This window comes from Callorhinus ursinus, unplaced genomic scaffold (assembly GCF_003265705.2).
Source record: "Callorhinus ursinus isolate GAN/ISIS: 27379988/994484 unplaced genomic scaffold, GSC_fseal_2.0 scaffold3, whole genome shotgun sequence".
NCBI classification, from domain to species: Eukaryota; Metazoa; Chordata; class Mammalia; order Carnivora; family Otariidae; genus Callorhinus; species Callorhinus ursinus.
Genome location: NW_027397065.1, coordinates 54,609,790 through 54,624,276, shown reverse-complemented (window position 1 = coordinate 54,624,276; position 14,487 = coordinate 54,609,790). Strand labels below are relative to the sequence as shown.

General features: G+C 38.0%; 1 protein-coding gene and 1 pseudogene across 1 annotated transcript; both read left to right on the top strand.

Annotated features, from left to right (window-relative positions):
* The first annotated feature begins 1,076 nt into the window (after window positions 1–1,076).
* Window positions 1,077–2,029, top strand: LOC112819750 (putative acidic leucine-rich nuclear phosphoprotein 32 family member C). Its single transcript, XM_073886732.1, has one exon. The coding sequence runs from the start codon at window positions 1,171–1,173 to the stop codon at window positions 1,879–1,881; it is 711 nt and encodes a 236-aa protein (XP_073742833.1). The 5' UTR covers window positions 1,077–1,170; the 3' UTR covers window positions 1,882–2,029.
* A 10,717-nt stretch (window positions 2,030–12,746) lies between these two features.
* Window positions 12,747–13,625, top strand: LOC112819749 (PIN2/TERF1-interacting telomerase inhibitor 1 pseudogene; annotated as a pseudogene).
* The last annotated feature ends 862 nt before the right edge of the window (window positions 13,626–14,487 follow it).

Genomic DNA, 14,487 nt, shown 5'->3' with positions numbered 1-14,487 from the left:
CATCAGAATAACGTCAGACCTATCCACAGAGACCTGGCAAGCCAGAAAGGCCTGGCAAGACATATTCAGGATACTAAATGAGAAGAACATGCAGCCAAGAATACTTTATCCAGCAAAGCTGTCATTTAGAATTGATGGAGAGATACAGAGCTTCCAAGACTGGCAGAAACTGAAAGAATATGTAACCATTAAGCTGGCACTAAAAGAATTATTAAGGGAGGTTCTATAAAAGGAGAAAGACCCCAAGAGTGACATACAACAGAAATTTACAGGGACAATCTATAAAAACAAGGTCTTCACAGGTGACATGATGTCAATAAATTCATATCTTTCAATAATCACTCTCAATATGAACCACCTAAATGCTCCCATAAAATGGCAAAGGGTTGCAGATTGGATAAAAAGACAGGACCCATCCATATGCTATCTATAAAAGACTCTTTTTGAACCTAAAGATACATCCAGACTGAAAGTGAAGGGATGGAGATCCATCTTCCATGCCAGCAGACCTCAAAAGAAAGCTGGGGTAGCAATTCTTATTTCAGACAAATTAGATTTTAAACTAAAGACTGTAGTTAGAGACACAGAAGGACACTATATCATTCTTAAAGGGTCTATCCAACAAGAAGATCTAACAATTGTAAATATCTACGCCCCCAACATGGGTGCAGCCATCTACATAAGCCAACTGTTAACCAAAATAAACAGTCATATTAATAACAATACATTAATTGTAGGAGACCTCAATACTCCACTCGCAGCAATAGACAGATCATCTAAGCAGAAAATCAACAAAGAAACAAGAGCTTTGAATGCACAATGAACCAGATGGACCTCATAGATATGTACAGAACATTCCACCCTAAAACAACAAAATACTCATTCTTCTTGAGCGCACATGGAACTTTCTCCAGAATAGACCACATACTGGGTCACAAATCAGGTCTCAACTGATACCAAAAGATTGAGATGATTCCCTGCACATTCTCAGACCACAATGCTTTAAACTGGAACTCAATCGAGGTTAGTGTGCACCGCGGGTGCTGAGGGCTCGAGAACCGAGAGGACCTGGTTGAGCCTTCAAAGTCCTAAAACACGCGGCCATGGGTTTGGGGTTTATTGATTGAATTCCGCTGGCGCGGGAGCCTCTGCAGAGAGAGAGTGTGAGAGATGGACATGGACAAACGGATTCATTTAATGCTGCGGAACAGGATGCCCTCTGATGTGAAAGAGCTTGTCCTGGACAACTGCCGGTCAATCGAAGGCAAAATCGAAGGCCTCACAGATGAATTTGAGGAACTGGAGTTCTTAAGTACAATCAACGTAGGCCTCACCTCTGTCGCAAACTTATCAAAGTTAAACAAACTTAAGAAGCTTGAACTAAGCGATAACAAAATCTCAGGGGGCCTGGAAGTATTGGCAGAAAAGTGTCCGAACCTCATGCATCCAAATTTAAGTGGCAACAAAATTAAAGACCTCAGCACAATAGAGCCACTGAAGAAATTAGAAAACCTCAAGAGCTTAGACCTTTTCAATTGTGAGGTAACCAACCTGAACGACTACCGAGAAAACGTGTTCAAGCTCCTCCCGCAGCTCACGTATCTGGACTGCTACGACCGGGACAACAAGGAGGTGCCTGACTCGGACACCGAGGGCTATGTGGAGGGCCTGGACGACGAGGACGAGGACGAGGAAGAGTATGATGAAGATGCTCAGGTAGTGGAAGATGAGGAGGAGGAAGAGGAAGAGGAGGAAGGAGAAGAGAAGGATGTGAGTGGAGAAGAGGAGGAGGTTGAAGGGTGTTATAACGATGGGGAAGTGGACGATGAGGAAGATGAAGAAGACGGTGGCGAAGAAGAAAGGGGTCAGAAGCGAAAATGAGAATCTGAGGATGAGGGAGAAGACGATGACTAAGTGGAATAACCGATTTTGAAAAATTCCTATTGTGATTTGACTGTTTTTACCCATACCCCCCCAAATCCTGCCCCCCGAAACTTATTTTTTTCTGATTGTAACGTTGCTGTGGGAACGAAAGGGGAAAAGTGTCCTGGGGGCTGTGGGGGGAGGGAGGGCGGGAGGGAGCGGATAAAGTACTATTTTTACTGCCAAAAAAAAATAAATAAATAAACTGGAACTCAATCACAAGAAAAAGTTTGGCAGAAATTCAAACACTTGGAAGCTGAAGACCACTCTGCTCAAGAATGTTTGGGTCAACCAGGAAATCAAAGAAGAACTTAAACAATTCATGGAAACCAATGAAACAAAAACACAGTGGTCCAAAACCTATGAGATACTGCAAAGGCGGTCCTAAGGGGGAAATACATAGCCATCCAAGCCTCACTCAAAAAAAAAAAAAGAAAAATCCCGAATTCACCAACTAACTTTACATCTTAAAGAACTAGAAAAAAGCAACAAATGATGCCTAAGCCATGCATTAGAAGAGAAATAATAAGATTGGAACAGAGATCAATGAATTAAAAACCAGAAACACAGTAGATCAAATCAACGAATTTAGAAGCTGGTTCTTTGAAAAATTAATAAGATTGATAAACCACTGGCCAGACTTATCCAAAAGAAAAGAGAAAGGACCCAAATTAATATAAATTCTGAATGAAAGGGGAGAGATCATGACTAACACCAAGGAAATAGAAACAATTACTAGAAATTATTATCAACAACTATATGCCAATAAACTGAGCAACCTGGACGAAAATGATACCTTCTTGGAAACCTATAAACTCCCAAGACTGAAACAGGAAGAAATCGACAACCTGAATAGGCTAATAACCAGTAACAAAATTGAAACAGTGATCAAAAACCTCCCAATAAACAAGAGTTCAGGGCCTGATGGATTCCCTGGGGAATTCTACCAAACATTCAAAGAAGAAATAATACCTATTCTACTGAAGCTGTTTCAAAAAATAGAAACAGAAGGAAAGCTTCCAGACTCATTCTATGAGGCCAGTATTACCTTAATCCCCAAACCAGGCAAAGACCCCATCAGAAAAGAGAATTTCAGACTGATGTCTGATGAATATGGATTCCAAAATCCTCAACAAAATCCTAGCTAATAGGATCCAACAATACATTAAAAGGATCATCCACCACGACCAAGTGGGATTTATCCCCGGGATGCAAGGGTGGTTCAACATTCGCAAATCAATCAGTGTGATAGAACACATTAATAAGAGGAGAGAGAAGAACCATATGGTCCTCTCAATTGATGCAGAAAAAGCATTTGACAAAATACAGCATCCTTTCCTGATTAAAACTCCAGAGTATAGGGATAGAGGGAACATTCTTCAAGCTCATAAAATCCATCTATGAAAAACCCACAGCGAATATCATCCTCAACGGGGAAAAGCTGAGAGCCTTTCCCTTAAGATCAGGAACACGAGAAGGATGCCCACTCTCACCACTATTGTTTAACATAGTACTAGAAGTCCTAGCAATAGAAATCGACAACAAAAAGAAATAAAAGTTATTCAAATTGGCAAAGAAGAAGTCAAACTCTCTCTTTTCACAGATGACATGATAATTTATGTGGAAAATCCAAAAGACTTTACCACCAAATTACTACAATCATACAGCAATTCAGTAATGTGGCAGGATACAAAATCAATGCACAGAAATCAGCTGCTTTCTTATACACTAACAATGCAACTGTAGAAAGAGAAATTAGAGAAACTATTCCATTTACAATAACACCAAAAACCATAAGATACCTTGGAATAAACCTAACCAAAGAGGTAAAGGATCTATACTGTAGGAACTACAGAACACTCATGAAAGAAATTGAAGAAGACACAAAAAGATGGAAAAACATTCCATGCTCATGGATCGGAAGAATAAACATTGTTAAAATGTCTATGCTACCCAGAGCAATCTATACCTTCAATGCCATCCCAATCAAAATTCCAATGACATTTTTCAAAGTGCTGGAACAAACAATCCTAAAATTTGTATGGATCAGAAAAGACCCCGAATTGCCAAGAAAATGTTGAAAAAGAAAAGCAAAGCTGGGGGCATCATGTTGCCGGATTTCAAGCTGTGATCACCAAGACAGCATGGTACTGGCACAAAAACAGACATATAGACCAATGGAACAGAACAGAGAACCCAGATATGGACCCTCAACTCTATAGTCAAATAATCTTCGACAAAGCAGGAAAAAATATGCAATGGAAAAAAGACAGCCTCTTCATAAATGGTGCTGGGAAAATTGGACAGCTATATACAGAAGAATGAAACTTGACCATTCTCTAACACCATACACAAAATAGATGAAAGAGCTCAACGTGAGACAGGAATCCATCAAAATCCTAGAGAACATAGGCAGTAACCTCTTTGACATTGGCCACAGCAACTTCTTTCAAGATTCATCTCCAAAGGCTAGGGAAACAAAAGCAAAAATGAATTATTGGGACTTCATCAAGATAAAAACCTTCTGCACAGCAAAGGAAACAGTCAACAAAACAAAGAGGCAACCCACAGAATGGGAGAAGATATTTGCAAATGACACTACAGATAAAGGGCTGGTATCCAAGATCTATAAAGAACTTCTCAAACTCAACATCCAAAAAACAAATAATCAAGTCAAAAAATGGTCAGAAGACATGAACAGGAGTTTCTCCAAAGAAGATATACAAATGGCTAACAGACATATGAAAAATGTACATCATCATTAGCCATCAGGGAAATTCAAATCAAAACCATACTGAGATACCACCTTATACCAGTTAGAATGGCAAAAAATTGACAAGGCAAGAAACAACACATGTTGGAGAGATTGTGGAGAAAGGGGAACCCTCTTACACTGTTGGTGGGAATGCAGGTTGGTACAGCCCCTTTGGAAAACAGTGTGGAGGTGCCTCAAAAAGTTAAAAATAGAGCTACCCTATGACCCAGCAATTGCACTCCTGGGTATTTACCCCAAAGACACAGATGTAGTGAAAAGAAGGGCCATACGCACCCCAATGTTCATAGCAGCAATGTCCACAGTAGCCAAACTGTGGAAAGAGCCAAGATGCCCTTCAACAGATGAATGGATAAAGAAGATGTGGTCCATATATACAATGGAATATTACTCAGTTATCAGAAAGGATGAATACCCGCCTTTTACATCAACATGGATGAGACTGGAGGAGATTATGCTAAGTGAAATAAGTCAAGCAGAGAAAGTCAAATATCATATGGTTTCACTTATTTATGGAACATAAGGAATAGCACGGAGGACATTAGGAGAAGGAAGGGAAAAATGGGGGGGGGGAATCGGAGGGAGAGATGAACCATGAGAGACGATGGACTCTGAGAAACAAACTGCAGGTTCTAGAGGGAAGGGGGGTGGGGGGATGGGTTAGCCTGGTGATGGGTATTAAGGAGGGCACGTACTGCACGGAGCACGAGGTGTTTTATGAAAACAATGAATCGTGGATCACTACATCAAAAACTAATGATGTATTGTATGGTGACTAATATGACATAATAAAATAAAATGAATTAATTAATTAATCAATTAATTAAAAGTCTCACCTCTGACCAGGATGGAAATAGCTGGATTTACTTTTTCTCCTGATAACCCAAAACTCCAATACTTGAAGGTGTCTTATGTCCATGGGTTCCCTCTACCCATAATGCTTTTTTCCTTATTTTTCACATAGTTGGCTCCACCTCAAACCTCAGTTCCTCGGATGCCACCTGTACAGAGCTGCCTTCCCCATCTCCCTGTTGTGGATTGAATTGTATCTCCACCCACACAATTTCATGTGTGGAAGCCTTAACCCCAATATCACCGTTAGTAGTAGGGCCTGTATAAAGGTAATTAAGGTTAAATGGTCATAAGGGCCCTAATCTGATAGGACTGATGTGTTTACAAGAAGAAGAAGAGATACAAGAGTATGCTCCATGCCCCCCACCCTGCGTAGGCTCAGAAGAAATGTGGGGTAAGAATGCAGCAAAAAAGTAACTCTCTACGAGACAGATGAGAGGTTTCACCAGAAACCAACCCTGAGGTAACCTTGATCTTAGACTTTAGCCTCCACAACTGTGAGAAAATAAATTTTTGTTGTTCAAGCCACCCAGTCTGTGGTATTTTGTTAGGACAATCCAAGTTTACTTAAATAGTCTTCATCTACAGGAAGCAAGTAGCCTCCTCGCTATCACATCACTGTATTGATGCCCTTCATTGCATTTATTGCAGTTAATAATGATTGTTTTCATTTATTTACTTACGTGTTTATTTTGTCTTCTCCACTAGAACACAAGCTCCATAAAGATCACTCTGGCTGTTTTATAACTTGTCTGTAGGGGGAAAAAGAAGTAAAGAAATCAGGAGGCCACAGGAATATAGGAGAGAAAATGGTGTCTTGGAATAGGGTGGGCCATGGAATAGGGACATGGATGGATTGACACCTGTTTGGGAGGTATGAACCAACACAACTTGTAGATGGGTATGATCTTGGAGGAAGGGGTGAGGAAAAGGGAAAAATCAAAGAAAACACCTAAGTTGGAGACTTGAGGACCTAGTCAATGGTAAAATCATTTTAAGAGATGTGAACCAATAAGAGATCATTTCTATTGTAGATTAACACCATTCATTCTTCTTATTCTAGCTTAATGCTTCTCAAAATTGAATGTAATATGAATTACCTGTGAATCTTATTAAGATGCAGATTCTGACTTAGTAAATCTGGATTCTCTAACATGTTCATTTGATCTATATGTCTATTCTTTCTCTAATATCATACTGTTTTTATTACTGTAGCTTTATATTAAATCTTAAAATCAGGCAGCATAGTCCCATCAACTTTGTTTTTTTGCAAAATTGTGAGCTGACCATGCTAATGTCAATTAGTTCTAATTTTTTTCATAAATTCCTTATATTTTCCACATAGATAATAAGGTCATTTTTATATAAAGACTTTTTTTCTTTCTTTCCTACTTGTATGTCTTTATGGAAATCCTTGCCTTGTTTCCTATCTTAGAGGGAAAGCATTTATTCTTTCACGATTTAATATGATGTTATCTGCAGGTCTTTTATAGATGCCATTTATCAGGTTGTGGAAGTTTTCTTATATTCCAGTGATTCTATCCATGATGTTTGTTTTCCTACATCTTTGGAGATGAACATATGGTTTTTCTTATTAGTATATGGAGATGGTAAATTACATTGATTGATCATTTAATTAGAACCAACTTTAATACCTGGGATAAACCCATCTCATCATGATATATACAGTGTGATTGGTTTACTAATATTTTGAAGATTTTTGTTTCTTTGTGCATGAGGAATATTGATCTGTGGTTTTGGTGTCAGAGTAATGCTGACCTCATAAAATGTGATGGGAAGTGTTCCCTCTTCTATGTTCTAAAAGATTTATTACAAAGTTGGTATTATTTCTTCCTTAAATGTTTAGCAAAATACACCAAAAAGAAAGTTTTTAAAATATGAATTCAATGTATTTAAGAGGTACAGGGTTATTCAAATTATCTATTTTTTTTCTTCTTCATCTCTTCATCTGCTTCTATTGACTACTTTTTCTCTTGACAATAGGTCAAGTTTTCTTTTCCTTGCTATTTAAGGGCTTGGGAATTTGTGCTTTTAGTGAAGTTTTCCTTTTCATCTAAGGTGTCAAATCTATATACATGAAGTAGAAATGGAGAAGATAGAAAATAGTCTTTTATTATCCTTTTATGTCTGTAGTATCTATACCAATCAATGACTTCTCTTTCATTCTTCATCTTCATAATTTATAATTTGTGTCTTCTCTAGCTTGAGAGACCCCCGCTTCAGTGCTTAAAAGACAATGCTCTATTGTCTTCTGATATACATAGTTACTGACAAGAAGTTTACTATTATTCTTATCTTGTTTGTCTATATGCAATAAATTCTTTCATTCTGCCTAACTTTAAGATGTTCTCTTTATTTTTGGTTTACACAGTTTGACTAAGATGTGCCTGGTTGTGTTTTTCTTTGTATGTATCCTCTGTGGGTTTTTCTGAGTTTCGTGGATATGTGGTTTGTTGTCTTCATTAATCTGGGGAAATTCTTGCCATTAACTCTTCTATTTTTTCCACCTCACTCTCTCTTCAATCTCCTTCTGGGATTCCATTTACACAAGTTAGCCCAACTGATGCTGGGCAGGAGCTCTTTAATGAACTGTTCTACTTTTTTGTTGTTTTTTTTTTCTCTTTATGTTTCAGTTTGGATAATTTCTATTGACTATTCCTGATTTTTTTCCCCTGCTGTGTATGGTCTGCTAATTAACCTGCCAAAGGACTTATTCAACTCTAATATTTGAATTATTCATAGGATTTCCATTTAATTTTTTTAAAGTTTTCATCTCTTTGCTGCCACTTCTTATGTGTTTATTCATTTTATTCATCTTTTCCATAAGGCTTTTAACATGTTGATTATAATTATTTTAAAGTTTTTGATAGTTCTAGCATGTAAGTCATCTCTTCATCTACTTCTATTGACTACTTTTTCTCTTGACAATAGGTCAAGTTTTCTTTTCCTTGCTATTTCAATGTCTCATAATTTTCTGTAGTTCTTTGAATATTTTGTGAAAAAAACAAACAAAAACAAAAACCAGTAGAGACCAAGGTAAGTGGTACTTGTATTTGGAACAGGACGTATCTCTTCTGAACCATTATTAGTGTAGGAGTTAAGTCAATTTACTCAATACTTAAACTGAGTTTGGGTTTGCCATTGATTGAGTTACTTTCAATGCACCACAGACTTCAAATTCCTCCAGTGGTGGTCAGCTGTTATCTTATACCTAATTCATGACCTGTAGTGTTGGAGGATTTTTCTTTTTCCATGTTTCTAATCAACCAATGCCTTTCAGCAAGTCTTGTACACTTATATCACACAAAGTGCTTCTTTGTAGGTAGTTGTCTCTCCTCAACTACTAGATTGCTACTGCTGGTTACTTAGTACAAGGTTCATGGTGGGTAGGCATAGTTCTCTATTGTTCCAGTCCAGCCTCAGACTAGGCAGACTCTGTGCATCTGGATCTCGAAGAGGGACTTTCTCAGCATTTCTGTCCCTTCCCTCTATTGCAGCTGAGCAGTTCTTGTATAGCTGAGAGGTATTATGCAAGAGGAATTTATTAGTCTTCACCCAGTGGTAGTAGATCTCTATTTTGTTTAAATACAGAATCCAGGGCATAAGAGTATTTGCTTACTCTCCAACAGTAATATATGCCTTTTGCTTCTACCTCTTCCTCAGTGAGGACCAGAGACTGGAGGAGTAGAAGAGTTTCCCACAACTCCCCTAAGTGTCAGGAGCTTTTACTTCTACCCTCCCTTCATAGGTACTGACTCTTTTCCTCACCTAGAGAGTGGAAGGATTTCCTGGCATCTGCAGGTTTTGCCTCATAAGAAAAAATTCCGAGGAAGAGGAAGTAGTTTTGTGTCTGTGTATCACTAAGGGACTTTTCTGTTCTACTGCCCTGCCCCAATCTTTCTCATAAGAACATGGTGGACAACCGGCATGGAAAAGAGCTGGCAAATAACTACAACTCCTATGTGTCCTGGGCTCACAGGGCTCTAAATCAGGGGTCAAAAAACATTGAGGTCCTGATAGTAAATATTTTAGGCTTTGCAGAACATACAGTCAGTTGCAACTAATGAACTCTGCCATTGTAGTACAAAGAGCAGACATAGACAATAAGTAAACAATGAGGTGGCTGTGTTCCAAAAAAATTATTTATAAACACTAAAATTTGAATTTCATAATTTTCATATGTCACAAAATATTACTCTTTTGAGTTTATCCCAAAGATTTAAAAATATAAAAAGTAAGCAGAAAGCTGGATTTGGCTCATGGGCTAAGATTTGTTGACCCCTGCTCTAAACTATCAAGTTAACTTGGACTCTGCCATTGAGAATTTGTTGAATTTTCGGCTGTTTTCTTCTGACCCTCTTTTATGGTGGCTGTCTCTTCCTCCAATGCTCTGTTAAAGGTGAAATATTTCCTATGTCTATCTTTCATATAATATTTCCTATGTCCATCTTCTTGTCACCCTTTGGAATTCAATCCACCTAACTGCCTGGCAATCTCACTCTCTGATAGGCTCAAGAAAAGTTGTGAGTTTGTAAATTGTACAGATTTTTCTCATTGTTAGGGTGGGGTCAATGTTCTCTTGCTTCTTGCTACATCCTGAGTGGAAACAGAACTTGAGTCATACATTTTTGCAAAACTTTCAGAATTAAGATATTTTCATCAAAATAAATTAAGATCATGGGCCCTGTCTACTTAACTTTCACCTCTGTCTTAGTCTGCTAGGGCTGCTATAACAAAATATCACTGACTGGGTGGCTTAAACAATAGGAACTTATTTTCTCACGATTCTGGAGGCTGGAAATCCAAGATCAAGGTGTTGGCAGGTTTGGTTCCTCCTAACTCCTCTCTCCCACGCTTGTTGATGACCACCTTCTCATTATGTCTTACAGGGTCTTTCTTCTATGTATACACAATTATCCCTGGTGTCTCTTCCTCTTCTTATAAGGACATCAGTCCTAATGGATTGGGACCCTACCCTTATGGCGTTATTTAATCTTAATTACCTCTTCATAAACCTTATCTTCAAGTACAGTCATCACATTGGGGGTTAAGGTTTCAATATACAAATTTTGAAGAGACACAATTCAGTCCATGACACCTTTTGTCACATTTACTCTTGTGTTATATGGAGCTGGAGTCGTCCTGGGCATACTTGAAATCTAGCTAAGGGGAATCCAACTTGAAGATATACTTAGTTTGGTTTTAGTGGTATATATTTATGTAGTTAATAATTACTTGTATGAGAGGATCATAGGGGAAGGTAGGAAAAAATAAAACAAGACAGAATCAGAGAGGAAGACAAACCATAAGAGACTCTTAATCATAGGAAACAAACTAGGGCTTGTTGCCTAAAAGGGTTGCTGGAGGGGAGGCGGGTGGGGGGGTGGGGTAATAACTGGGTGATGGACATTAAGGAGGGCACATGATATAATGAGCACTGGGTATTATATAAGACTGATGAATCACTGAACTCTACCTCTGAAACTAGTAATTCATTATATGTTAATTAATTGAATTTAAATTTTAAAAAAGACAAAGTACATAAAAGGATTTTGTAAAAAATAAAAATTAAAAAAATTACTTGTATGTAGTTAAATTATTTCTACATGTCTTAGTATAGGAATGGTTTCCAGGAATATTCCAACCCCTTGACATCATAGTAGGAAGGTCTAGGCCAAAGACTATCATATGAGTTTTCATGTGAGTATCCTTTTAAGGTAAAAATATTTACATCGAAATAATAAATGTAAGCCTCTCATATTACATATTTATCCTCCTCTAGTTACAGGTAGGTCAATTTCACATACTTCCAATAGCAGTTGAAAGTATAAGGACAATGGAGGAGGACCAAGAAGATAGCCTGTGGAAAATTTTTGTAATCATTGTATATATAAACTGAAAAAAGAGAATTTGGTTCTTATCAAGGCCTTATCAAAAGGGAAGTTCTTTCCTTCAGGAATATATTAAATAACATAGTGAATACAGTGATAAATGTGTCATACGTAAAAATTTTTTTGATAGAAATCATGCAAAATAAAATTTCCCAGAATTCCTGTTTATAGGGCACAACTTGTAGCAATGCAACAAAAAGCAAGTATATATGGAACAGTACATATGTAAAAGAAACTGTGACAGGTATTTTCCCAAATTTGACCATAGACTGAAGTACTTGCACTGTACAACCAATAACAAGTTTTTTCAAAGCCCAAAATTTTCTAAACTCTCAATAATAAAAAAAAATTTTAGTCAATTACATTTTAAAACAATTTTTACTATAAATAATCATAGAATCACAGAATATGTGAGCAGGCATGGAATTTAGAAATCACTTCCTAGTCTTATTTTCAGATAAAGAAACTCAGAAGTTAAGCAATTTGACGTAAGTCATCCTGCTGTTTAGTGGCAAAGATATGTCTATCTTGGTATTTTAAGGAGTCAATATTACTACACTTCTCTTATCCACTCAAATTTAGAACCAAGTGAGAAAGAGATAGATTTAGAAGTCAGGAAGAAAAAGCATTAATTTTTTGAATGATGAGAATATTTGGGAGAAAAATATCTTGGGCATAAGACCAAACAGGCATGCTGATACTTCATTTCATTCAGGAATCTTACTCATCTACTAATTAGGTGGGAAACTTCAGGCCTCTATCTCTAGGTAAAGGCCTCTATTAGCTCACGGTGAAAGGTTGATCATAAAACATGCCCTCTGCCAGGAAGATGACTCCAAATAGAAAAAAGCGTTCAATTGGCTATGCCTGATTCTTTCTTCCAAATTTACAAAACAGATTACAACTTCATTGGCTAGGGTAGGAATCTCCTCTTCTTCACCCTTCTCGTTCACTGCCCTATACCCATCCCTTAACATAGTGCCTAGAACAGAACAGATTCTCAATAAATATAAATTGAATGAATGCATGGGTTGTAATCTCTTAAATAGTGATCTGTACACCAGATGGTGAATCAACATCTTAAGGTACCTTGCTTAGTCCACAATTTCTTTGATAAACGTCATGTAGCACATCATTTCTGGCTTAAAAATACTATGTTGAAAATAGATACTTCTAGGCTGTGCACCTGGTTTACGAATCCCGTGGTTCTAGCTTCTTTGCGAGCCGGCTGCTCGGTAGCCACCACCGCTCAGGTCTGCAGACTCGCGGCGCCCTAGGCTCCCGACATGTCGATGCTGGCTGAGCGGCAGTGGATGCAGAAGTGGACTGTGGATCCAAGAAACACTGCGTGGAGCAATGACGATTCCAAGTTTGGTCAGAGGATGCTAGAGAAGATGGGGTGGTCTAAAGGAAAGGGTTTAGGGGCTCAGGAGCAAGGAGCCACAGATCATATTAAAGTTCAAGTTAAAAATAACCACCTAGGACTTGGAGCTACGATCAATAATGAAGATAACTGGATTGCTCATCAGGATGATTTTAACCAGCTTCTGGCTGAGTTGAACACTTGCCATGGGCAGGAAACAACAGACTCCTCAGACAACAAAGAGAAGAAGACTTTCAGCCTTGAAGAAAAGTCTAAAATCTCCAAAAACTGTGTTCACTATATGAAATTCACAAAAGGGAAGGATCTATCATCTTGGAGCAAAAGAGATCTTGACTGCATTTTTGTGAAAAGACAGAGTAAGAAGACTCCTGAGGATGATGATTCCAGCCCTTCCACTCCAGATGGGAATGTATCCTCCACTACAATGACCAGCGCCTTCACCATTGAGGAGTACTTTGCCAAGTGGATGGTGGAGCTAAAGAATAAGCCACAGGTCATAGCAGCAGGGTCTGACCTTGAAGAGAACCGAATAGAAAGAAAAAGGAGAAAGAAGAGAAAGAAAAGGGCAAAAGATAAAAATGTGGAGACTTACACCGAACCCCAGGCCGAGAAGAATAGAGACCAAGTTGAACGGCAGCTCGGAGACCTTTGTTGGGATGGGAATTCTGGTGTTTCTGCTGAGGATGGAGAGGATTGTGTGTGGCCCCCTGATGACCAGGACATTACCCCAAAGCCCAAAAAAAGGAGAGAAAAGAAAAACTACAAAAGCAAGTTGAAGTAGCAGTGGACGCTATATTACATGACATACCAGTGAAGAAGACAAAGAAGAAGAAGAAAGCTTCGGAATAAATTCTCTCGAGCCAGGGCCTTCCAGACATTCAGCTGTCAGGGCCCTGCAAGCAAGCACCTTTGGCCTGAAGTCAGAGCAGAGTTCACCCAAGAGAGTTTGTGCACATCTTTTGACATGCCCATGGGTTGCTGAATCTCTCCCTCTCACCACATTTTTCCCAACACATCCCTGCAGAACTTTCTAATGTTCCAAATCATGGCTCTCATAAACAAATAAATTTCTTTTTAGACTGTGAAAAAAAATAGATACGTCTATCTATTTTATTTCCCATATAAATAAATGTGTTAGCAAAGACTGGTGTGTGACTGGTGTCCTAGGCACAATCACAAGGTGTCATTTGATTTCTACTTACATTTGCTCCCCCTGAGTCTGTGGTAATTTGCATGCCTCTCTCTTCCTCATAAGTAGAAAGAAAGAATTTGGCTCAAACTAAGTCACCATAATGTTAATTATTATGTATCCACCACTGTTCTATAGTAGTATGCTTTAGGTAAAAGTAAAGTTACATAGTTACATGTTAATATTCTTTTTTAAAACTAGAAAAAGTTATCAGAGCAGATAAAATCTATGCCAGTCTTAAAAGGAAAAGGCATAATCTTATTCATAGCTATCATACAGAAAAGCACATTAAATAAAACTATTTATTTGAAAATAAGGGTAGGATTCTGTATCTATCATCAAACACTCTATATTCTTTCTCTATAAAATATGCTGAAATTATCTGAGGTAATATCTCACACTTATTTTTTTTAAATCCAGAAGCTCCTCTTTAAAAAAAAAAATTAACTCGGGG

Bases quoted from the DNA above. Each gene is read 5' to 3' on its own strand.
- LOC112819750 (XM_073886732.1), top strand. From the start codon at position 1,171: ATGGACATGGACAAACGGATTCATTTAATGCTGCGGAACAGGATGCCC.